This window comes from Podarcis tiliguerta (genome assembly GCF_965153285.1).
Source record: "Podarcis tiliguerta genome assembly, chromosome: 6".
NCBI lineage: Eukaryota > Metazoa > Chordata > Lepidosauria > Squamata > Lacertidae > Podarcis > Podarcis tiliguerta.
Genome location: NC_139539.1, coordinates 34,276,377 through 34,302,171, shown reverse-complemented (window position 1 = coordinate 34,302,171; position 25,795 = coordinate 34,276,377). Strand labels below are relative to the sequence as shown.

The window sequence follows — 25,795 nt, the reverse complement described above, 5'->3', positions numbered from 1 at the left end:
CCTGTAAACACAGTGGTTGTCATCAGAAAAGAACATAGCAAAACTTCAGTGTTTACATTACTTGTTTTATTCATCCAGATTACTAACATTTAGTTGGACTTGAAGAATATTGTATGACAATAAACAGTTCGTACAAAGCTGTTTGTATAAACAGTATCATATACAAAGTATATCTTGCTTAAGATGCTACAGGCAGTGCTGATTTTAAAAATATTCAACTATTCCATATATACTAGTGACAGCAACCAACCACTCAGTGATAATTTGGTAAGCCCTTTTAGAGTTACTTCACATATTTGTATGTGGATTCAGGAATAAAATTATAGTATCACAAATAGAAAAACATAGAAATATGGGTTTGCTGCATGTACATTCAGAAGCTGCCATGTAGGTTCTAAATATTTATGTATGGTAAACCATATGTATACCATATGTGAAAATCAGTACAGCTATAGAAAATTTTCTTGTGTGAAGCAGTCCACAGCCCTAATACTTACCCTACTTGGGAAGGATTGTGTGTAAAGTTCTTTAATCAATAGCCCCCTGCAGTGGGAAAATTTTCAGGTCCAACCCACTTTCCGTGCAGCTAAATGCCAGCAATGGGTGTTGTAATCTATCCCAGCAGAAATTGGGTTCTAATTGCCTCTTAAATACTGTAGAATATCTGCTCTCTCTGGAAGCATATAAACATTGCTGTATTCTCTCATGGAGAGATTGCTTTGCTTGTTCAGATCAGTCTGAGTTCACATAATGAGTTATTTGAAGAATGCTAATCATATAAAAACTATCATCTCTCCTGGTGTGTGTGGCAGGCCTACTGTAAGCCACCTTCTGGAGCTGTTTGTGTGTTCCTAAGCAACCGCTGCATGCCTGGAGATAAAAATCCATCACCACAAGTTGAGTATATAATTTCCTTCTCTTATAAATCAACATCAGTAGGCAAGGCCTCCAGCAGCTTCTGCTGCTGAGTCTAGTGCCATTCAAGAAAATTTTATTGGAGGCACTTTAAAGTAGGTCAAGAGCAAGCTACCAAAAGGAGGTGATTCTGCCAAAATCAAGCACCTCTCTGAACTTAGAACATAGCACCATGCTCAGCCACCTCGTTTTAAAAACATGTCCCTTAACATGTTCATAGTATGCATTAAGTTCTGTTCCCCTTACAGGTGACTTAACAGCAAGCCTTTTCAGGTCGGAAAATGACTGGCTTGTTGCAGTGGTTTTGTTTATGCAACAAATATCTGTTGTATGATTTCATACTACTGCACTCCATGGGAGCTGCAGGTTTGTCAGATAACTTTATTCTAAGAAGCCCGTTTACTAAGGTTTATTTAACCATTTCTTCAAGCCATGGCCTCACTGAGAATAAAATTAATTTATTCTGGTCTTGACAGAATGTATGAAAAGCATAAGATGTGAAGACTACTAAAATGAGAGAAGCACCTTCAAATGCCATTCCAAGCCCATGCAGGACTGCTGATAACTCTTGTGGCACTGGACAAGGGCCCAAGCTTCTTTCTTCTTCAACTCACGGTTTGATTTTCCACAACTAAAAAATTAAGTAGGCATTATATCAGGAGAGTAGCTTAACAATTGATTTTTAAAAAATCAATCTAAAAAACAGTAGTTTCATAGTTCAAAACTAAGCCTTTTAAAGCATATACAAGCAACTGTCAGATCATTGTTCATTTGCAGGCTACACACATGAAGAAGCAGAAACCAATGATTTAACTGAGCAGCCTTCTCTGATTTGGTTTGGTTTGTTTTCAAACTGAAGGTCCAGAATCGTAAGGCCCAATTGCTGGTTTCATTGGTAACAGTATCTGTTGCAGCATCACCAAGCCCATAGGAAGGGAAGGCGGACTTCAGTGTATGAACTTGAGTACAGAAAAACACCAAACTGAACTAGCCACTCTGCATGCAGACACATCAATACTTACTCTAATGTTGAATCCCAGTAGATCACTTATAACACCAGAGACTGCAGACAGGATCACCACACGAGTAATGTTGTAGATTAAGGGATTCATTGTCAGGCCATACAGTCTAAATGGAGTATCTAACTCCTGCCATCAGAAAAGAAAAGTTAACGGGCTAGTCTTGCTCAGGAACATAGGCAGTTGCTTTACGCTGAGTCAGACCAGTGGACCATCTAGGTCAGTACTGTCCACACTGACCCTTCAAGCATTGAACCTGAGACGTTCATGCAAAGTATGTGCTCTGCCCCTTCCCAAATGGGCACCACAAAAATACCCTTCAAATGGTCAAACATCATTTTATCAAGCATTAAATAGGCAAAGAGTTACATAGTTCTGAACTGCTCACCTTCAGGAGTTTGGTAGAAAGTTTTAAGACGTTGTTCACCAGTGTGAGCTGTTCTTTCTTGTTTGGCTTCTTCTCCATCTTAAGATATAAGTTTATCTGTAACAGATTTTTAAAAAACCCAAATGTTCACATCTTTTATTGATCCAAGTCTGTCCTTCACCTATAGGTGGGATAGGAGGCATGCTCAACATAAGCAACATTCCTTCACCCATCCTTAGCCTTAGGCACTATTAACTGAAGTAACTTAATACTTGCCCTAAGCAAAGCAGCAGAAACACAGGCCCCAACAAGGAGCTTTAAAATACACACACCTAGATGCAGTCCACAAAATGCTTGAAGTTACCCCCCCCCAAAAAAAAATCAACCATTTGCCTGCACACCAAAGGAGGGTCAGCAAATTACAATACACCCTAGCACCAAAATGAGAGACAAGCTAGTCTCTCACCCAGAAACATGGGTACCTCAGAGAAAGGGAGATGATAGACTTAGAAGACAGGTGTCTAAACAAATCGTGGCTGCATAGACAGGTGCTTCATGAAGGGTATGTTTTAAGAGTCCATGTAGCAGGAAAAGTAATTTGTAGCTGGGAAAGGGGGCAGGAATACAAGGAATTGGATATCTCATCATTTATACCCTGCCTTTTGTTATAGAACTAAAGGCAGCATACATCTGGTACCCAAGGGCTCACCCATCCTGGCACTGACAAGACCCAGACCTGCTTAGCTTCAGCAAGGCAGTAGCCTCATGAGCCTTCAGACCATGCACTGGGTCTGAAAGATGAAAATTAAACACTGAAATTTTGTTACATTTTAAATGTGCAAGTGTGGCACTTTGTAGCCATTAACCAAATGACCCCAATATCTTCAAGTGCCTGGCTTGAAAACCAGCTTGTTCTTCAAAACTAATAAAGTCATTTTATATAGATTTAAGTTGGTAAGTAACAGACTACTTGTGAACTGTGCAAAGATCTAGATATATGAATATTTATGTCAGGAGTTCAGCCTACACTCGAGTAGGACCCTGGCAGAGAAACATGCCCAAGTGGTCGATCGTTTGGGAGCTTCAAAAGCTTGCTTCAGCCCGAACATCACAGCGACCGATGCCAACCGACACCGGCACACTTAGGGATCTGCAGAGTTTGCACAACTTGCGTGACAGACCTCAGCAACTCAACATTTTGGCTAATCTACTTTATTTACATATAAACACACATGGAGCATTGCAACATGGCTCCCCCTCTCTCTAGCATCAGACAGCAAAGAGAAAAAGAACAAAGGACAATAGTCCCACTTCACGGAACACAGCAACACAAACATCCTGTCTTCGTCACTTCCCACTCTGTGGAATCAAAACATACACTGTCATGTGATAGACAAAAATCCCATGACTGCAATCATGGAGCAGGAATTCTAACAATTTACAGGCATGAATGGCAAACTGAAATTGGCAAATAATTTCTAGTGAACAGACCCCAGGTTATCAATTTTAGTTTATGTATTTGATAGCCTATTATTACGAGAAGGGTACGTGTTAGGCAAAATACCTGCTCAGTGAGTAGAATTGAAATATTACTATATTTCTTGTTGGTCTCAGAGCCCAGGGATGCCAAACGCAACAAGAAGAGAAGCAGGGCTGTTTCCCAGATTAGGAATTCCCAGTTGTAAGCAGCATTCAAGAATGTCTTGTGACCTTTTAAAACCTGTGGAAAGAAATACAACAGAATCAGCAAACTGCCCTTTACTAGCTGTAACAGCTACTATAGCCCTGCATAGTTGAAGCACCAATCAGCTGATTATGGGCTCTTCAAAGCACCAAACAGGGCACTTTGCAAGGTGAAAGGAGCTCCCAAAGAGCCCTGGTCTGCTCTTTGCAAGCCCCTGGAAGGATCAACTGACTACAGAGTTCCCAGGGAGCTGATAGGCACTGACTTCAACCTCTGTTTTCTGCTAGGATGAGCTGTACTATGGTGTTCCGCCATGGCGAAGTTATTAGCATTAGCAATCCCAGCTGACTGGTAGTACATTGGTAAGAAAGGCTTGGTGTCACCACTGGGAGTGCATTGCCACTTTAAGGCTCTCACTTGTGTTTTTTAAAATATATTTTTTTATTAAAGATTTCTTAGTTTACGAAAAAACGTGCATTGTCTCTTTTTTTCAAGATGCATTTTCTACAGATCAGTTTTATTTGTTGTGAGACATTAGTGTTACATACAGTGTTAGGTTAGAAGAAGAAGAAGAGGAGTTTGGATTTGATATCCCGCCTTTCACTCCCTTTAAGGAGTCTCAAAGCGGCTAACATTCTCCTTTCCCTTCCTCCCCCACAACAAACACTCTGTGAGGTGAGTGGGGCTGAGAGACATCAGAGAAGTGTGACTGGCCCAAGGTCACCCAGCAGCTGCATGTGGAGGAGCTGAGACGCGAACCCGGTTCCCCAGATTACGAGACTACCGCTCTTAACCACTACACCACGCTGGTTAGGAAGAAAAGAGGGGGGAGGGGGGAATGGTGAGTGGGGCAGGGTCGGGTGGCAAGGCTCCTACTTGTTCACGGGCAACTGTGTCTCCACCTGTCACTCACCTGACATCACATAAACTTTCAGGGTGGAACAAGTGGCCGTGGTCTGGGGGAAATTGCCTCTTGGGCTAACAAGATGTGTGTTGGGCCTAGTTAGGCACAGAGGCCAGAGATTCCCCATGCCTGCTCTATAAAGGTCTCTCCTCTGTGGAGAGGAAATGTACCAAATCAAAAAGGAATTTTAGCTATAAACCTACTTTTTTTAAAAAAAGAGAGAATTGTTTTTATCCTGTTATTCAGTCAAAGAATTCCTCTGGAACAGCTTACATATCACTGGGGGGGGGGGACTCCTGCCCACTGGATTACAATTTTTTAAAGTTTTGTTTGGAAAAATGTTTGAAAAGGAGGAAGAAACAAGCAAATTCAGGTCCAGCTTTTTAGTTCAAGTTCTTTAAATGGACAATTTTCAAACTCTTCCCTTTGAGGTGGAACTCTCCTCACGTTGTATTGTACACCCAAATTCAGATGCTTGTATTAGTACTGTATTGATATATAAATTTGATTATCAGCATTGTATCTTCAAATAATTATTGAGATCTTACCTGTGCACAGCATATGAAAGCAATGGAAAGAGCCAATAAGAAGATGGAAGATACAACCACATCGACAGATCGCTGTGGGCCTCGCCTCTGCCACAACAAAAAAATTGAATTATAAAAGCAGGAAAGTGTGCAAGAAAGAGAGCAACAGAAACAGTTCTATTTGATTCAGCATTTGCTAATTTTAGTGCTATTGTTATTGTGAGCTGCTTTGAGCTCAACATTGTTGAGAAAATTGTACACTTTCTATCAACATAATCATAAAAACACAATAGCATATAAAGCAATAAACAACTCAACAAACAATGCAGTTCAAAACTGACTCATAATTCAAAGCTATCAAAAATTGCTGCTAAGCACCAGCCCATTGCCAGCTGATGCCTTCTGTCCGGGAAGAGACTTCTTCACCAAGTGCAACATCCCTTGTGGCAGGTCCTTTCTTAGATTTTGCCACAAGGGAAATGGGGCTGATCTCACTCAGTGCTTGGTGGAACAAGCACTCACTTGAAAACAGCCACACAGTCCTAGGCAGCAGGCTCTTTCATGGTTTTTGTACAAAGGAGGCAGGGCTAGTCTCACTCCTTTGAAAACATACAGTAGCAATTGGAATCTTCTGTTTAGGCTGAGATGCCAATGGTTTTAGACGTACCTTTAGGTAGGACCGGAGTGATAGCCAGATCTTAATGTTTTCAACTTTCTTGAGTCTAAAGTGAGGGATTTCATACTTCCTGGCTTTCCGAGCAGAAGTGATATGGCTAAAAAGTTTTGCAAACAAAAACCGCTGTAAAAGAAAAGTAAGTTTCTGTCATAACAAACTGCACTTTGCTGTCACTTGGGACTCACAACCAGTTCCTCCTCTTACCATTACTGCAGTCAGGTTAATAAACAATATGCTAAGGAACCCTTCAATAACATTTCTCCAGGTTAGGAAACACATTACTGCAAGGTGTCAAATGAGGAGGAAAACATAATCCATTTAGACTCTTTCCACAAGCTGCCACTTGCATGCAGAGGGGAAAGATGCAACCCAGTAACATCACACTCATTTTGTGATACTAGAGGCTATCTGGGAGAAAGGAAGTGAAGGAGACCATCAACCATAACATCATTCTGGACAGCCTAGAGGGGTTGGGAGCTGGGGGCACTGTTATACAGTGGTTCCGCTCCTTCCTCCTGGGCCATGTTCAGAAAGTGGGGGGGGGATGAGTGTTCAGACCCCTGGGCTCTCACTTGTGGGGTGCCTCAGGGTTCTGTCCTCTCCCCCATGCTTTTCAACATCTACATGCAGCCGCTGGGAGAGATCATCAGGGGGTTTGGGCTGGGTGTTCATCAGTATGCAGATGATATCCAGCTCTACCTCTCTTTCAAATCAGAACCAGTGAAGGCAGTGAAGGTCCTGTGTGAGTGTCTGGAGGCGGCTGGAGGATGGATGGTGGCTAACAGATTGAGGTACTGTTTTGGGGGGACAGGTGTGGAGGGGACAGGGTGGGCAGGTGTGGAGGACTCCCTGGTCCTGGATGGGGTAACTGCCCCTGAAGGACCTGGTGCGCAGCCTGGGAGTCATTTTGGACTCACAGCTGTCCATGGAGGCGCAGGTCAATTCTGTGTCCAGGGCAGCTGTTTACCAGCTCCATCTGGTACACAGGCTGAGACCCTATCAGCCCGTGAACTGTCTTGCCAGAGTGGTGCATGCTCTAGTTATCTCTTGCTTGGACTACTGCAATGTGCTCTATGTGGGACTACCTTTGAAGGTGACTTGGAAACTACAACTAGTGCAGAATGCGGCAGCTAGACTGGTGACTGAGAGCGGCCGCAGGGACCACACAACACCGGTCTTGAAAGAACTACATTGGTTCCCAGTACGTTTCTGAGCACAATTCAAAGTGTTGGTGCTAAAGCCCTAAACAGCCTCAGTCTAGTATACCTGAAGGAGCGTCTCCACCCCCATCATTCTACCCAGACACTGAGGTCCAGCACCAAGGGCCTTCTGGCAGTTCCCTCGCTGTGAGAAGCCAAGTTACAGGGAACCAGGCAAAGCACCTTCTCAGTAGAGGCACCCGCCCTGTGGAATGTCCTCCCACTAGATGTCAAAGAGAAAAACAACTACTCGACTTTTAGAAGACATCTGAAGGCAGCCCTGTTTAGGGAAACTTTTAATGTTTAACAGACTATTGTATTTTAATATTTTGTTGGAAGCAGTCCCGAGTGGCTGGGAAAACCCAGCCAGATGGGCGGGGTATAAATAAATTATTATTATTATTATTATTATTATTATTATTATTATTATTATTAGGCTGGTGCTTTCAGTGGCAACCATTTCACTGCCATGACATTTCTGCCCTACTAGTTGCCCCAAAGCTTGATTGTTCAGACCAACCTGTTTATATGTTCTCTCGGCAACACACATCATGAAGAAAAACATCCAGGTGAGGCACAGGCGCTCAAGGAAGATGATTGCCGAAAGGGCAACGACCGGAGGGATGGTGGGAGCCCCGCAAAAGATATATAAAAGTTCTTTTAGAGAAAGGGACCATAACTGTTCCAGGGTCTTGGAATGGAAGAGTCGATAGAGAAATGGAAGGAAAGCTAAGCCAATGGTAACAGTATTTCCCAGCCACTGGTAACCAGCTCCTTGCTGATAGGCATTGACCTATTGGTTAGGGAAAGCAAGAGCAAAATTTCACAGCCTGCAAGAAATGTTTCATTGTAACAGTTAACCCCCCCCCCCAAAAAAAAAATTCTCCCCATAGCAATTTCCAGAATGGTAGCAGCATTAATCTGTTTTGGGGGGGCAGTGTCTTGTGGCACCTTGAAAATGAACACATATATTATGGTAAGCTTTTGTTGACCATATTTCTCCTTACAATTAAATGGCTGCTGCATTCTCCCCCAGCTTTGGGTGTCCATATCACAGTCCACCTGTCATGTATCAGCAGAAGTTGCTAAGGTGGGGGACAACTTGGAGCAATTTTAATAGTTTGTATAAAGCAATGATAGCATCTTAAACCTGACCCAAAATGCACAGAAAATAAATGTCACGTTTTCCCTCCCAAAATACACAATGACACTTGCCTTGCTCATGATGATCCCACTGATCTCCAGCACAGACATGTCAACCTTCTTGCACTCATTCCCCTCCCAGATGAGGGCACTCACTTTGGTAGAGGCTGGGTTTGTGTTCTGTAGCCAGAACAAGTGGTTCTGAGGAAGAAAACGCATCTTGGAGCCACATTCTGGAAAATCTGTCTCTAACATGGGGAAAAATAGCTTCAAAACAGTAGCTTTAGTGACACATTAGCAAACACTTTGCCACTAAGACGTCAAACTTCACTGCTCAAGAGATGGATCTTATTTGAATATGCATGAACACCCTTCAAGGCCCCAGGCTCTATCCTTACTGCACACTTTGGATGCCATCATTACCTATAATAACATACAGATGGCTTTAACATTATGCAGGTTGAAGGGCTAAGAAATTCTGAGAACAAGAAGCTTTCACCAGATCTATGAGGCCCTATAAGCTGAGCCTCCTCAAAATCTTTTTTGCGCAATAAAGACACAATTGTTTTATCACTTGCTGCTTTGAATCAGCATGGCTTCCACCAATAGTACCACATTTTCTGAGCACTTGAAGGACACAATATTTTATACTTATGCTTTCCCAGAGAGTGAATTTATTTCAGATGTAAACTGTGCTAATACCACAGGTACATATCAGAAATTTTCCCCAATTTGACAAACAAAACTCCTTTCACTTTGATGAATTTATTTAGTAGGAGGCTTAGGGAATATAACTCTCCAATGCCCCACAGCCATTGCTGAGACTTTGGCACTTGAAAGATCACTGCCATGCACCAAGATTCAAGTCTCCCACACCATTTATGGAAATCTCCCTTGTATCGTTGAGGCCATCTAGCAGAATGTGCCTAAGCTAATACTCCAGAACTGAACCACAAACCCAACTACACTCCCAGATAAATGACAAAGAGAAGTGACTTTTGTGCACATAAACTCTTGACAAAAGAGTTTCATGCCCTGTTGCTTGAGGGGGAGATTTTGGCAGTTTGACTCTAGCTTTTCATTCACTTAATTTACAGTCATGGGGGAAACACTTCACATGTTACAGACCTGCTGGAAAACATCCTCCTTCAGATCACGTTTGCTTCCCTTTGCTTCTTTTCCTTTGGCTCCCTCGCTGTCACTGGTGTAGGAGGAGCGGTACTCAGGCCCGTGAAGCAAGTCATCCCACAGCACATCTTCTGTCTCAGAGTCATGGCGGGTGCTGGATGAGTCTCTGTGGGATGCACTGCCACTCCGAGATCCACTACTATGATAGGACCTGGACTCCTGCAAGGGAACGTCATGCCAACTGATTCAGCTGAGACTAGTCACTAAATGGCCACTTCAATGAGGCCCAAATTGCCCCTGTACAATGCTTTACTGATTTAAGCTGCAACACGGCAAACAAGCCCAATCCTATTCCTAGCAAGAAAAATGTACAGATTCCTCCTCTGTTTAGAATTGTCTGCCATATGTTTCCACTGGGTCCGCTAGCTTAGCATTTTCTACAAAGTCCCCCTGCAAAGGGAATCATATAACCGTGCCCTCCAGGGACCAGAGAATCATGCTGAACTCATGTACTTACACTGAATAGGGTGCTGATAGCAAGCATAAGTATTCTCAGTGGTAAGAAAGGGCATGCATTTCAATCACAGATTGCAGAAATGCATACCAGGCAACTGCTACAATCACTAGCTTCTCAAGTGGTGTACTTGTGACTGAAAACACTCTCCTCCTCTTCTTTAAGTATCCTGGTAAACACACGTTTTCCCAAACTGGTTGCTGACAAGGTTTTGGTGAGGATAAAATGAAAGCCGGTGGGAGAGAGACATGGGCACTACCACAAAGTACAAACGTAATAGACAAATGTGTCCTATACACATCCAGAAGCATTGCAATATGTAATGCTGGACCCTAGAGACAAGCTAAGAATAGGGATACTTCACCTGCCCAGAATTTAATTTTGAAGCAGAAAAAATAGTGTTAGATAAACCAGTTTATGTGCTAGTTTTCTGCTTTAATAGATTCATTGGAGCTCCAGTGCACCAGTGAAGTCAACATTTTTATGACTTGCCAGAGCTGGAAGGCAGGTAAGAAGATTTTCTCCAGATTGGTAGAGATTTAAATTTTATTTCATACAGAAATAAATTTGATTTTAGAAAGGAAAGAAAGAGCAACATATTGCTTTAACACAAGAGATCAGTGTCCAAAGAACACCAGTCACAGAGCACTGTGTGATATTTTGGGGTGAATTTTTATTGTCAGTGGAGAGCTTTAACAAAATGGAGTTTCTCAGTAGAAACCAATTTTTAAGCGGTGAAAACAAGAGATCCCCACTGTTGAAGAGTCAATGAAAAAAGCCATTCAAAGTTCAACAAAATTCTCCCATTTCTCCACTCTGATGCTATATAAAATGTCATGATCTCCCTTTTCACCCCCAAAACTAAGTGGGCTATACACCTTAGAATCTTGTATTACTAAAAAATAAACTGGCTGGATCTTTCTTCACTTTTAAATAGAAGTGGTACATCAAAGAAGAACATTTTACGCTTACAACAAGAATGCATTCTGAGTCTCACATTGGGTATAGCAAAGCATACCCAATGTTATATTTGAGTCAGCTATAGGTATACCTAGAGATATTTAGCAAAAAAAATGCAATACTCAAGTAAGGAGCACATATTTATTCCCATTCTGCTGACTATGAACTGCTCAATGTGCCTTTTCAGACAATGCAAGGAGCAGACATTGAGATAAAGTAGTATGTTTCAACTGGAAACAGGTGTCATTCATTTCATTTTCCATCATCACCTACCCAATTAAAGTTGCACTGAAAGGGTCATGTCATTTAAGAAAAAAACATCAGCAACTACTTCCTCACATAGGACTAAAGATAACCCCAAATTCAAAAAGGGTGATTATCTGCATCCAGGCTCTTCAACTTATGTGACATACTGTTAATAATCTAAAATTTTGGGTAAACTGGTACCTCATGAAGAACTGTTGTGTCCAGTTCCGATTCCTCTATGCTGTCAGAGTCTTGCATAGATTTCACGACCTCCTTGATCTGCCTCAGACCACAAAAGACAGTAAGTGCAGAACTTTTACATGTGGGAATGAACGTACTATTTCTTATCTTCCCATTTCTCTTGTCCAAAGTGTCTGTGTGCTTGCACACACCCCTACATAAACATAACCAGAGGTGGGGGCTTAGTCCTAATCTTGCTCCTTCACCACCTTACTTTGCCATTTCTTCTTGCCTTCCAGCTTGCAGAAAGTGAAGTGGGGTCTTTATGCGAGTTGTAGAATGCTGGAAAATCAGGGTTCTAAAACCCATGGGGAGCCACCATAGATACGTACATCTTGCCATCCATACTTCTGAAGTGTACAATGAAAAGGCAAGAGTAGCTAACAGAATTTATATAGAGGCAAAAGAGAATTTATCAAGTGGTACTTTTGCATTACTTCCTTGTGCATAAGGCTCCAATTTCTGGGATTTTTAATTTTAAAAATGCAGGTGTATGAAGTCATCTAAATAGCCAAATTTTCCCTTTAGCCTATGACAACTGCAAACTCTAGCTGCCACTTAGGAGACCATCTCCTCCTGTTTTTCTGCTGCCACCACAGGAACCTTGATGTTATATAAGAGGGACCGTCTTATATAACTTTTCTGAGCAGTTATTTCCTTTCATCAACAGCAAACCAGTTTTGCTTTAAAATTAACCTTAGATAGCTAGAAATGTGAAGCCTCTAATCTTGAACTACTTACTCCTATCCTTAACATCTGAAAATACTGTTATCTAAGAAGTACTTTTTAATAGATTTATTTTTATCTTCATGTCTAAAATCCTTACGCTTTATTTTTTTTAAGTACCATTAAACTGATGTTTCGTTCTGGGTTTACTCTAGAACAAGCAAAACTACTGAGTCTACAGGGATGGTGAGTCAGAAAAGGCCTTGGGTACCAAAACAGAAAGTCGTCATCCTAGATGTCAGTGTCAGTCCTGTGATTCTATTTTATATTTTGTTATGTCCATCTAAAACACAAACAGTATTAATACATTAAATATACTAGAAAAAGCGGCTTACATTTTACCTCAATTCCAAATAAGCATTATTCATTTCATTTCCAGGCATCCCCAAGTACTGAGGAGTTGAAATACATTTAACAACGTGGCAGCATTTAATCCAGGGCTTTAAATAAAATTTAACAGCTTATTTTCTTGCTGCTTCTGATCAAAGATGACACCCAACCCGGGTCTGTGGAAGTGGAGTAATTACTTCTCTAAGACAGCAATCACTGTTACAGAAACTGTAACTTACCTGTGATACTGATTGGTTTGGAGAAGCAGAAGTAGTAACAGAAGGTTTCCTGCTCTGATTTTCACTAGGGGCACCTTCTACACTTCTGCGCAACAAAATGTTCTGACTCATAGCATCTGTATCCTCCTCACTTGACAGCTCATCAGAAACCCCAGAGCGCCTGGCATTAACCTGAAAAGAGTACAAGTTAGAATGAAAGCTAGTCAACATGCAGATCGAACTCGTCGTGTTCATGTAGCATAATCTGTGTAATAGTTACCAGTAAGTAGAAAACTGCTTGGTAATACAGTGGTACCTCGAGTTACATACACTTCAGGTTACATACTCTTCAGGTTATAGACTCCGCTAACCCAGAAATAGTACCTTAAGTTAAGAACTTTGCTTCAGGATGAGAACAGAAATCGTGCCCTGGCGGCGCGGCAGCAGCAGGAGGCCCCATTAGCTAAAGTGGTGCTTCAGGTTAAGAACAGTTTCAGGTTAAGAACGGACCTCTGGAACAAATTAAGTATGTAACCAGAGGTACCACTGTAGTACCAACTAAACACTACAAGCAAACAACTGAAAGGAATTGCAACAATAACTTTAGTTTCAGCGACATATGGTTATCAGCATGGTTATTACTCTCCTAAAAGCACTGCCATTTGCTCCAGGCTGTGAGACAGAGGGCTAAGTTGATGTCACAAGAACCTGCACTGCTATTTTCCTACATGGTAGCATGGCAAAATAATCTACCATGCTGAAGGAGTTTGGATGCAGTGCAGGTATCCCTACCATCAAGGGACTTTAAATCTCAGCTTGGACATGAAACACACTGGGTGACATTGGATCATTAACTGACTTTCATCTTTCATCACTCATTACAGGTGTGTCCTGAGAATAAAGTTTGAGAATAAAGTTTGTGACCACATGTGCCACCCTCTGATCCTTGGAGGAAAGGTAGGATTAAAAGAGATAATGATGTAATGGAAGTCATAACAGAAGTTGTGTTGTACAAAATTAACTTATTTTTTGTAATTCGTATTAACCTTTGGGTTTTTTGTTGACTGTTTCTTTTTGTTTGTTTGTTTGTTTTACAATCAATAAAGCAATTAAAAAAAGGAGAGGTTATATATATATATATATATATATATATATACACATACATACATATATACATACATATATATATATAATTGTTCCTACAAAACCCATTTGACATTTGCATCTGGAAAACTAAAGCATCAAACTCATATCATATCTTACCAGGGCTTTTTCTGCACTAGGTAAGACCGCCTCCTTGGACCGCTGCAAGCTATGCTCAGATCTGGAAATCCGGCGTTTCACGCCACTGCTATGTTCCGTTTCAGTCCCTTTATCCGCTACCCGTCTTCCCCTTTTAATCCTAAGGAAGGAAATGCTATAGATAGCATGTCTTCTTTCTACACATTTTTATAGTGAAGTTGAGATGCTTCATAGGAAGTGATCCGTACGTGAAATAATAGAAATAATAATAAAATCAAGAAATGGCAGAGGGATTACAGAATTATCCATTTCTTTTTCTATCAAAAGAATAAACACACACATCCACTGGCTTCTTTCTTTCTTTCTTTCTTTCTTTCTTTCTTTCTTTCTTTCTTTCTTTCTTGGAACTAAGAGAAAGTGTTCCAAAGTTTCAAACCCCTGGAGAAGGCATGGGCAGCAGGCCAGACACAATTATGTACAAGGGAAATTTCCCATTGCTATTTTAAAATCTACTGAAAAGAGGACTCTTAAAAAAAGATGAACAGAACAATTCCTCTGTCTGAGTGAAAACTAGTTGGGAGAGAATTAATTCCTCTCAATAACGCTTCATCTTTTATCTCAAAGAGGACATCGAAAATGCAACTCTCTCCATTTCAGAGGCAAATCATAGTGTAGCACAGTAGTTAGAGTATTAGACAATCACTGGGGAGGATTAAGGTTTCAATCCTTGCTCGGCCATGAAGGGCCTTGGGACTGCCACAGCCTAATCTATCTGACAGGGTGGTTGCAAAGTATGAAGGCAGGGGTGGGGCTTTTTTTCAGCCGGAACTCACCAGAACACAGTTCCAGCACCTCTTAGGGGTGCGCCATTGCCATTAGAAGAGAACAAGGGAGGTGTTTTTCTAGAAAAATAGCACTGGGTAGGGGAGAACCATTTGCACTCTCTTGAGTGTCATGCTTGTCATGCCTAGGTAAGGCCAACTTACATCATTTAAATAAAAACAACTAAATCGCCTACAAAAGACAACATTCCATAAAATTAGAATATGATGTAACAGAGGCAAGGTCAGCAGATAGAAAAATATTAGATAAAAATATATATAATTGCTACCTCCGGAACAAGCCAACACTACCAACCGTACCCCTCCCTGCTCCTTCTCCGCAATACTGAGTCAAAGAAGCTGCTGATTCTGGATGAAAACTCTGACGGCTCCTCAGATCTGCTGAGTTTGTCTAAGGAAGAGTATGGAATGCTGCCATCGCCTCCTGCAAATTTTCGCATTTTCCTACATTAGAAAAAATGTTTTAGCAACAGATCAGAGTTTTGTAAGATGGCCAAACTCTCACTCCTTGCAGAATCCTTGACACATATTACATAGGTGGAAGACAAACATTACCAGTGTGAACTTAGTTAGTGTGGCTGTGTGTGCATGGGTAGAGTCAGATAAACACATGGGAGAATGAGGGGAGATAATCCATTGTGACCATAATGAACTGATTATATATGAAATCTTCTTTTCCTCTCTCTCTCTGCCTTCTCCCAGCAGTAGATCGATATGGCTGAGACAATACCAAGGGTCTAGCCATGTACTGCTGAATCTGGCATTTCTGTGGAACCATAAAAATACCAGATTTCCTTCCAGTGTTCTTAAAAAGAAATACTTGCAAAGGAGCAAGATGTGCTCTTAGGAATTCCCAGATCCAAGAAGTCTTGGTAATGCCACTGTGGCTAGAATGAACATTGTTTGGTCTGTATATGCCCTATCGCAGTACACATCACTCCTCACCTAAATGATCCAATCTCATTTCTTCCAACAATTCCCAGTCCTATTGAACTTGGAAGCAGGGTGGGTTCAAAGAGAATTCTAAATCCCCAACAACGCCTGTAATAGCAGTAAGAACTGAAAATACAAATGCACTGCTTCATTCAAGAAATGACAGATACATCCACCCTAGAGTTCATGTCATCATGTTCTGCCTGAACCTCTAAGAGTGGAATCAAATCACAACAAGTGTAGAGGCCGACCCTATGGCATCTGCTAGGAGTCCCAGCCAACATGGAAGGGAGAATTTATATAACACATACACTCAAGGACACAAAAAGGTGACATTTAAGTACAGTGGTACCAGGCTTCTCAAACTTAATCCATTCCAGAAGTCCATTCAATTTCCGAAACCATTCAAAAACCAAGACATGGCTTCCAATTTGCTGCAGGAGCTTCCTGCACTCAAGCAGAAGCTGCGGAAGCCGAGTTGGATGTTCAGCTTCCAAAAAACGTTCACAAACTGGGACACTTATTTCTGGGTCTGCAGCGTTCGGGAGCCAATTTGTTTGTCAGCTAAGCCATTCGTGAACCAAGGTACCACTGTAGTGCCTAACTATATGTTCTAATTCCAGCAAGCACCTTAAAAACTGAGACCCTTTCCAATCTACTGACTTTGCTCTCTCACCTCCTTCTCCGGCCAACACCGCTTCCATCAATTCCTGATGGCTTCGATAACTGTGTAGATACTATTTGACAGTGTACAGTCCCCATCAGCAGCATAAGGCACAATGGTCCAATAATTTCACTTGCACTCACAACTGGCATCATGTAGTACAACACAATTGCTATGACTGAAGGAAAAAAAATGTAAGTAAGTTGTCTGCCAGGCAAACCTTTGTTTTAGTAATACAACATAAAAACACCTCTTTGTTAATGCTGGGGGCCATAATCAAGTGACTACTACTACTAATAATAATAATTTATATACCAACCATCTAACTGGGTTGAAGATTTAGAAGACTAGTGACTATCTACAGGGAGCTCTCTCACACATCCAAAGCCAGCATTTAGCAGGATCTCTCTCCCCACCGCAGTTGATGCAAAAGGGGGCCAATCCTGCTTGGTCCAAGCACATGGAAGAGCTCTCTCTAGGAAACTCTCACACCTGAACTTGCTCATTTTGGCAGAGCACACAACAGATAACACGCTGCTGCTAAAGGGATGGTTTCATCCTTCAAAAGGAAGGGGGAAAACTTCCTTTACTAGCTTCTCCCTAGTCAACTAAACATGAATGCTTCTGCAAGGCAAGGCAGTGACTACTTTTCAAGTGGGAATGGGCAGCATAGATACTTGCATACAGGGGAAGTCCCTAACTCACCGAAGGTTTGAGACCCATTGGCTACCCTCACCTGGTTAGCTGGTCATAATGTGGTTTCTATATTATACCTCTAATGTGGCCTGTTCTCCCAACTTCTTAACTTCTAGTTGTTTCTGAAATGTAGGGTATGATAGCAGATCTTGTAAATCTGTAAGATCATTTCCTAACAAAATGGGAGTAATTACCTGATATAATCCTAATTGTTCTTGAATCATTTGCAATGTCCATATAGGAACTTTACATGTGAAATCATATCCTATAATCCTATAATCTTAGCTATACCACAAAACATCTATTAATATCTTACCACAGGCTGTACAAATTGTGTAGCAATTAAAATGTAATCATAGCCAGTTCTAACATATACGCATTCACATGACACATAATGTAACAAGCTTATATTCTCAATTAAGTCTCAAACAAACAGCACACAGCTTTGGAATTGTTTAATGGAAAAGCAAATACCTGACAACATGCTCTCCACAAAAGTGTTTACTTAAACCTTTAATCTAGCTGGGATAAGCACTCTGAAGCATTATACTCTATCAGTGGAATCCCTGAATGGAGTTGAGTCTGGTACAAAGACAATATTTAGGAAAAAGACTCCCAACTAAATAAAGATTCCTTCTAATTCATAATTCCCACCATGGCTGGTGTATTATTAAGATGGATAATTTGCAGCAAAAATTATTTGCATGACTTTTCTCTCACTTTGAAAAGAACTGGATAAATGATGAAAATCAGGTAACAATGTGTTTATCAAGTGCTGTTGCAGTCCACACAACAAAGCTTGTGTTCTGCGATCATAAGGTTACCCCATGACCAGCTTTGATGTTTCTTCCTCATTGGATCAAAGTCCATTTAAAGAAGGTCAGTGATGGCAAAGAGGAAAGTGAAAGGAAACAGAAAATGTAAATAGAAGGGAAATGATACGAAGGGGAGAAAGAAATGAGGAGAGTGTTGCAAAGCAAGCTCAAGAGTGAGCAGACAAGAATCCTAGACTGTTATTTCTACCAGGTCAAGTCTGTGAAGATGAGCTACAGGGACAGATTCTCTCTCAAAATCACTTCTTTTCCAAAATGTTAAGGAGCAAATGTACCACCAAGCTGCAAAAGTGAAGAATGACTTAGGACTGATTCCTGACTTCTTGATGTTTTGTTGCAAAAGTCTTCCTCCAACTATTTGCCTGAAGCAGGTCTGTTAAATTTGGTGGATCAGATTGATTACACCATCCTAAAATAGGTCATCTTGGTTTTCTCTTTAAGCTACTCTAACATAATCTCAAACTTTACTCACCTTGTAGGAGGTAGAGCGCTAGCAGCCATGTAAAAATACGCCAGGAGGTTACTTGTATCCACCACTGGCTAAAAAAGGGGAAGAAAAGAACCCGCACAAGCCCTTTTCTTGTCAGAGATGTCCAAGGGATTTCAGGTTTAGCTTTGGCAAATGTGGAACCTAGAAAGCAGACATGAAAAACACAGGTAGTTTATCTGGGAATTAAGGGGAAATGCATTTGACTTTTTTCCTCCCTTACTCAGTCCAAGACTCCCTGTAAAATTGTGAATGTAGGAAAATATTTGCAAAACTTCACGGCCACTCAGGACTAGTTCTTACAAATAGATAAAATGTGAAACCTGCACCAGGGAAGTATCATTTCAGACTGCAAGCTCATGTAACTGAATAATTGTTGCTAAAGGGTAGCATTTCTGCAGTTAACCCTCCCTCCCACACTGCAATCTCTAGGAAGATCACCCACCCTCCAGCAATTGGGAGAGTGAACATGTGCCATGTCGACCATTGGCATGCAACTCCTGGAGGGTTGGCCAAATGGGAATGCAGCTCTTAAATAAAAATTTAAAAAGTTCCCTGCCCCTGCTACAGACAGCAAGATGTAAAGTGTAAACCTCTTCTGCTAGCACAGTTTAGAATGCTCTCCTGCAGTTCTAATCCTATCTGAAAGGGTGGTTCCAGGATATAGTATTGGCAGGCTGTTGTTCACCTGCCTAGCCAACGGGGTCCCTGAAGGGTTCCATCTTACTCTATTCAACATCTACATTAACTTCCTCCAATGTAGTACCCTCCATATGTTTTGGACTACAATACTTATCATTCCGGACTATTGGTCATGCTGGCTGGGCTGATGGGAATTGGCATTGAAAATATCTAGAGGCCACCGGGCTGTGGAAGGCTGATCTACATGAAGTGGGAGCTCACACTGGAATTGCATGCCATCAACATGCTGATTTCACCCACATTTCCCTTTCCATTACATCAGTATAGATGAAAGCTAACAAAGCGAGGCTTCATCAAAGCTATTATCAGTAAGTAGGAAAACAAAGATATGATTAGGTGTTTAGTCTGTTCTGGTTGAAGTCTTCACACCCCTTGAAGAAACAGATCTTTATGAGTGCGCTCCTGAACACAGCATTGCTGCTGGATTGTCAAGATACCGGCTGGGGCTAGGAGAGTTTTTGCACAGCTTTGGCTGGTGCACTAGGAGTGCCATTTCCTGGAGAAAGCCTATCTGGCCACTGCTACACATGCATTTGTCACTTCTAGATTACGGTAGTTTACTGCACTCTACATAGGGTTGCCCTTGAGAAGTGTTTGGAAAGTTCAGCTGATGCAAAATGGAGCAGCCCAGCCATTATTTGTCACTTGAACAAGATTGGAGTAATACACTTTAGAAAGCAATTTATACTGGCTGTCAATTGGCTTGTGGAATCAATTCAGACCACTGGTTATTACTTATAAATCTGAAAACAGTTTGGGACCAGTTTACTTACAGGACAATTTTCTCCCAACCTAATCCAGCCTGTGCACTGCATTCATCACTGGTCCTATTGACTTCAGAAGTGTAGAGATGCTGCAAAATTAATTTTTTACTGTGCCTGCATCTTCCTACACTACTGGTCCCACCACTCCTTTCGGTTTTCATCAGATCATGATTTCAACACACTTTTTGATTGTGTTGAGCTTTTATGATTTCTTCCCTGCTATTATTTGCTTACTATTTTTATTTTATTTTATTAATTATTATAAGCAGCTTTTTTTGGCCACTAGTCCGAAAGGTGGGACAGAAATTTGTGTATAAATAAAATTAAAACTGTACTAAATGTCATACCTATCCAAAAGATGAAATAATTACCTGACCTCCCAGACTCATGTAAAATGGTGATGATGAGCACAAATGCAGTTATTCACACAATACCTACCTCTGATTAAATCAACATCTATAAGATCAGGCTGAATGCGGCCTTTCTTTTTGGGTTTGTTTTTGAAGCCCTATAAATTTAATCATAAAGAATGAGTAGATTTTGTGGTGAATATAATAGGCTGTCTACTTGTATCTCCTAGTTCTAATCTCATTTGCAAAGATACTGGCTTATAAATAATCATTCATGTCCTCTGGGTATTTGAATTCCTTACACTTATGCATGTATATGCAGCACAGAGGCTGTGTACTGTCACAGGACTTCTGAGATGAGGTTATTTATTTATCTAGCTTTTTATTTATTTTTAAAAAGCAAATTTTAAGATCACCCTTTATATAAAAATATGAAAATATGAGAGAAATGTATGTTTAAAGGTACACAGACCTGAGAACATTGGGGTGGGAGTCATGGGGCATGAAATGAGGTTTTTTGTGCCTTGCACTAGTTTCTGTTTCCTACAGTACCTCAAGCCTATCATATTTTACAACCTACTATCCCCTTCCATGTAATGTCCAAAACCATCCAGAACTTTTCTGCAAAATTTCAGCACTACTGTAGATAAAAACCTAGTAATTAAACACTTAAAGAAATTCAGGTTGCCTATTTATGCTTAATCTGCAAAATAACTAAAGGCAAATAATACAGTTCTTCAATGAATCAGTTTGTATTTGTGAGTGCAAAGGACAACTCTCTGTCAACAGCAGTGAAATATAAATAAAAATATGAAATATATAATAGATGCACTCATGTCCTGCTTGCAGGCTTTCCATGAGCATCCGGTTGGCCCCTCAGAGAACTGGATGCTGAACTAGATGGCACTTTGGTCAGATCCTGCACAGTTTTCATTATGTTCTTATGATCCCCCCCCCCCCCCGGGAAATATGCCACATATACATTTTTGTTAGGCTCTTCAGGCCAACAGTCATATATAGCTGAAACTTAAGGTCGCCATATTTCAAACAGTGAAAATCCGGAAAGAGAAGTTGTTGACTTTTTTTGTCTATTTTTATGGAAAATCTGCGAAAACTACACTGCTGACATGGGTTGTCTTACGTCCAGGTTTTCCTGGACATTTCCCAATTTCCACCCGGACACTGCTAACAACCAAATTATTCCAGATATGTCCAGGAAATTCCAAATGTATGGCAACCCTATGAAATTGTACAGTTCCAGCTAGTACTTTGTTGTGTATTAATATTATGCTGTGGGCAGGATTTCTGCTTTGCCAGTGGTTGGACTAGATGACCCTTGGGGTTCCTTCTAATTCTACAATTCTATGATTCCGTTGTATTTCAAAAAGACTAAAGTAAAGGCAATTTCAATCTTTGGCTAATCAATGATATGCAAATCTCTCAGTCACAGGTTATTTAACAGAGTACAGTTATTCAAAACAAAAGAAGCCAGGCCAAGATAAAACCATGAGAAAATGGGCAAACTCCCATGAAACAGATATTAATATAAAGGTCACAATCTTCATACCGTTCTCGTCCAGATCAGTTCCTTTATTGTGATTCCTTTCTGTCAGACTGAAACACACCTAGTTTGCCAGTTCTTCAGCATAGTACAGCTTCTTTCTAGTTTCTCATAACACTATAATCTGAACCTAGAGCTCCACTGACCCTTTGGGATCAAATTCCCAGCAGGCACAGACTTCATCACTTATGGCAATGAGGCTGCATCCGCACAGCTGTCTTCAATGTTGCAGTCAACTGAAAAGCCATTGCTTTCCATCTAGAAAGCTTGTGTGCACCTTCAGAACTTCCTAAACCACAAGTAGCTCTTGTATCAGATCAGGGCAACTGTAATTAGGAAATATTACATGCTACACAATCCTCTTAGGCATGCTTATTTCACATGTGTATCTATTTGTCAAGATGCAATGTACTTTTGAGTTCTGTCATTTCACAAAAGAGATTTTTACCTTCATCTCAGTTTGTTCTATAGATTTTTCCCATATCTGCTGATCATAGGCTCCAATCTGAAAAAGAGTTGTGTTAGTCAAAGAGGAGTCTAGGGAACTAAACTGCTTCCAATATTCTACTTCCATCTCCAAATCCAAAATATTAACAATACAGACATTAAGTAATTTATCAAGTTATTACCCAGGATCCCACTATTTAAAACTATGGACATGAAAAGCATTAAGGGAATGCAGGGGGCAAACTGCATGTTTTAATATTGTTCCATGCCACCCCAATATCCACAAGTGAGATTCCAGGGGCCCAGGCACTTACCCAGGGTTCATATTTCCACAGTAGAGACAGTGGTGTCTTCATCGTGTATAGTTTATTTACACATACAAGTGTTTGTTAATTTGGGGTTTTCATCAGCTGTACGCCATAATCATCACAATTATAACAAATAAAGGCTTGACATATCTCGCTTTGCATGTCATGAGTCTATCTCATATATTAGTTTCACCTTTTAAGTTGAATTACTGAAATAAATGAACTTTTCTACAATATTCTAATTTTTTGAATTTCACCTGTATATACAACCTGAGCCTACAATACGGGGGCTTCCAGCAAAAGGGTCCTGGTTCTCCCATGACCACAGTTGTGGATCCAATCAGAAATAAACTATGGCCCTCCTTCCCCCTGTCCCAGCTTGCTGCTTACAGATTTGACACCTTTTCCCTCAAATTTGTATCAGGCAAAACCATAATCCTTCTACCATACCACTTTTGGCCTTTGTCTCTGCTAACTATCTCTCAGTGGAAGGAGGCAGAAGGAGAAGCCCTCTTGCTGTCTGGCAGAGCCTCTGCTAATGGCCCATATGCTAATGGCCTTTGCCTAATGACACAGCCATTCTCAGCAACTGAATCCCTGCTGCATCCAGCATGGGGCTTAGTTACCGTATTTTTTGCACCATAACACTCACTTTTTTCCTCCTAGAAAGTAAGGGGAAATGTCTGTGCGTGTTATGAAGGGAATGCCTACGGGTGGCATGCCTACGGATTTTCCTCCTCTAAAAACTAAGTGCGTGTTATGGTCGGGTGCGTATTATAGAGCGAAAAATATGGTAAATTCTAATGCTTTCCTGGTTCCAGAAATTTAGGAGAGTATTGCCATCTCCAAAACTTAAACAATATAGTACTAACTTATGAAGAAAGCCTCCAAAAACCTTTAAATATTTTATAAGTTAAAGAAAATGACTCAAGGGGAATATATCATACATCAAAGAAGATAATCAAGGAAAATGCATACATAATTATACTTTGTCCATAATAATTTTCACACACCCTTCTTAAGAAATCAATCTATGCCTAGGTAAGCATGTATAATAGGATTGCAGCCTGAAGCACAGAAACGATCTACAATAACTTTGTAGCAAGCACCAAAAAATGTAGTCTGCCGTACCATGTTCAAAACAAACATGAATATTCTTTAAAACCCTCCCCCTTCCCCCTCTTCAGGTACAGTTTTAATTACAACCTACAGAATAGGGGAAACCCACATGCATCTGTACAACGGACGAAAGTAATTACAAAAATAAGCCTCGAGACTGACCTTTTTTTGGTACCAAGCAATGGCATCTTCACCATTTGAGGCCATCTGGCATCTCCAAAATCAATAATCAAATTACCTGAATAAAACAAAGAGAGTTCATTATCCAAGCCTAGGATCTTAAGCATCATCCAGGAGACAACCTGAGGGTGGCATCAGAAGCTGGTGCCTTTGGCCAACTTGGTCCAAGGCCAGCCAAGAACAGTCCAGCTGGGCTGGTAGCTCTAATCTTTGCATAAACGATATGCAGGTGTTGCTTTTAGAAGAACAACAGATTGTTTTAATTTTCCAACCCGTTTTAAATCACAATCCTCCCGGGTTGCTGCTGCTTGTATTTTTAACGGAAAACTTAAAAACTTTTACGGGTGGATTCGGCTTAGGAATCACCGTCGTGATAGCACAGGGATGCTCCGGTGCAAAAAAAAAAAAACCTCTTCTCGGGAGGGTTTTGAGATGCGCATTCCCGAGCCAATATTGAGAATCGATCAGGTTGCGACGCAGCCCTTCCCAGCCTTTCCTTCCCCTTTGCACGCGGGGAGCCGCAATCTTCAGCCAGCCCAACCACTCCTCTGTTTAAAACCTCCTTTTCTCCACACGCGGCTGCAGAGCTCCCTTTTTCCTCTTCTCCATCCCTCCTTCGCCTCACCTCGTCGACGCCCAGCCCTATCCCCCCTCCCCCGTTCCTTTCCTGCCCCTCCGAGCCTCACCCTTTACCCCACCCCGCAACATACTCATCCTGCCTCTCTCCTACCCCAGGAGCCCCGCAGCCGCCCCTTTCCACCCCTAATCCCTCGGTCCTCCCCCCGCCGAGGCCTAGCGCTTGCCCTCCGCCGCTCAGTGGCTTCTCACCGTTACCATGGAAACGCGGAGCGGCGGCTCCAGGGGAGAGACCAGGCTCCCGGCCCGATCGGGGGAAAGGCCGCAGCCGACATCTTTGCTCAGGGCGAGGCAGCGCCAGCCGAGCGCTGCTGCCCCCGCTGATCTTCTCTTCGCCGCTCGGCAAAAGGGACGTCGACAGCAAGGCAGCGGCAGCCGAACGCTGAATCCAGGATCAGCAGACGCGGGCGGGGGGGAAGCGCAAAGTTGTGCGTTAAATGCAAGAGGGGCGAATGGCCCCGTGACAGCGGGGAAAGGAGGGGCAGTGGGGCACTGGCCAGTTGGGGGGGGGGGAGTAGGGAGCGAGATAAAGGAAGCGGAGTCAACATCTGGACTCCGCCAGGTTCCTTGTTGGTGCACAGCACAGGTTAGTTATATATGCAGATGTAGTAAGTTACTCATCATCATCAGTTGTCTGCATCAAAAAAAATTAGTTGATCTGTTAAATACCGCTGTAATTGCAAAAAAGTTGTAGCTGTTGACAATCTGATGAGTTTGTTTTAAATTTATTTACTGTAAAGGTAAAGGCAAAGGGACCCCTGACCATTAGGTCCAGTCATGACCAACTCTGGGGTTCCGGCGCTCATTTCGCTTTATTGGTCATGTGGCCAGCATGACTAAGCAGCTTCTGGCGAACCAGAACAGCGCACGGAAATGCCGTTTACCTTTCCGCCAGAGCGGTACCCATTTATCTACTTGCACTTTGACATGCTTTCGAACTGCTAGGTTGTACTTAGAAGCAAACGGTGCTTGCATGTAGCGGCCGGGGAAAATATCCGCTTCATAGGCGCATGGCTCTTAGTTCCACGGCCCTAAGCAGCCCTTCCTGTAAGCATTTACATGACTACTTCGTATCTAACCCAGTGCTGCACCTCTGACAAATCTCCGTTTCGGCAAATAGGACTCTGAAGATCATGGAAGCACAGCTATTATAAATGCCTGATCAATGCAGTTTGATCAGACTACATGAGATTTCTTTAAACCAATCCCTACAGTAGCTCTATACGTTCCATATA

General features: G+C 41.6%; 1 protein-coding gene across 7 annotated transcripts; it reads right to left on the bottom strand.

Moving 5' to 3' along the window:
- Positions 1-44: 44 nt before the first annotated feature.
- Positions 45-24,951, bottom strand: PHTF1 (putative homeodomain transcription factor 1). Of its 7 annotated transcripts, XR_014512192.1 has the most exons (20): positions 24,753-24,922; positions 23,907-23,982; positions 22,319-22,375; positions 20,398-20,467; positions 18,479-18,637; positions 16,490-16,655; positions 15,181-15,324; positions 14,060-14,198; positions 12,818-12,988; positions 11,484-11,561; positions 9,563-9,781; positions 8,507-8,635; positions 7,812-8,084; positions 6,084-6,215; positions 5,438-5,524; positions 3,866-4,021; positions 2,323-2,418; positions 1,938-2,063; positions 1,441-1,546; positions 45-870 (listed from the first exon to the last, which is right to left on the bottom strand). XR_014512192.1 is itself a non-coding variant. In XM_083444332.1 (19 exons), exons 2-19 carry the CDS (start codon positions 23,949-23,951, stop codon positions 1,526-1,528), a joined length of 2,268 nt encoding a protein of 755 aa, XP_083300458.1. In that variant the 5' UTR covers positions 23,952-23,982; positions 24,753-24,951; the 3' UTR covers positions 45-1,525. The 7 variants fall into 7 exon arrangements, 6 of the variants coding, with proteins under 6 accessions (XP_083300458.1, XP_083300459.1, XP_083300460.1 ...); XM_083444332.1 differs by having other exon boundaries at positions 45-1,546; positions 24,753-24,951; XM_083444333.1 differs by having other exon boundaries at positions 45-1,546; positions 24,759-24,922.
- Between the last annotated feature and the right edge of the window lie 844 nt (positions 24,952-25,795).